Source organism: Sphaeroforma arctica (genome assembly GCF_001186125.1).
Source record: "Sphaeroforma arctica JP610 unplaced genomic scaffold supercont1.13344, whole genome shotgun sequence".
Lineage (NCBI taxonomy): Eukaryota > Ichthyosporea > Ichthyophonida > Sphaeroforma > Sphaeroforma arctica.
Window position 1 is genome coordinate 1 of NW_014027214.1, and position 662 is coordinate 662.

General features: G+C 36.4%; 1 protein-coding gene across 1 annotated transcript; it reads right to left on the reverse strand.

Moving 5' to 3' along the window:
- Positions 1–191: 191 nt before the first annotated feature.
- Positions 192–344, reverse strand: SARC_18045 (hypothetical protein; the record flags this gene model as incomplete). The annotated part of the gene is made up of 1 exon (XM_014287869.1): positions 192–344. The coding sequence occupies one exon, from the start codon at positions 342–344 to the stop codon at positions 192–194; it is 153 nt and encodes a 50-aa protein (XP_014143344.1).
- Positions 345–662: the final 318 nt, after the last annotated feature.

Genomic DNA, 662 nt, shown 5'->3' on the forward strand with positions numbered 1-662 from the left:
AAACCAAAACCAAAACCAAACCAAACCCAAAACCAAAACCAAAACCAAAAACCAAAACCAAAACCAAAACCAAAAACCAAAACCAAAACCAAAACCAAAACCAAAACAAACCCTAAACCCAAACCCAAACCCAAACCCAAGAATAGCGCGGCAACAAGATCCAAGGAAAAGAAAAAGAAATATAGTGGAGGTCATACCGCGGGTCTGTTCTGGTTCGATGGTTGCGCATCCATTGCTTTCTGATCCCCGGGTGGGTAGAAGTACATAGTACCCCCGTAGGTCTCCACATTGTGACCAGACGTCGAGTCTTTGTCTAATGATATCGCTTCGGTTGCCTGGGCCAACTGGGTGGATATAGAGTGCGCGTGCTTTAGTACTATTGAGCGTGAAAATATAGTTCTGTCTGTAAACAGCCATATGTACGAGTATCTAGTTTGATCATATGTATATATACATACATCCATATATACATATATACGTACAAACATTGTATATATATATATATGTACATAATATTTGTATGTATATGTGTGCGTGTACATATATATATATATATATATATGTGTGTGTGTGTGTGTGTATGTGTGTGTATGCGTAAATATATATATATATATATATATATGTATGTATGTATGTATGTATGTATGTATGTATGTATGTGT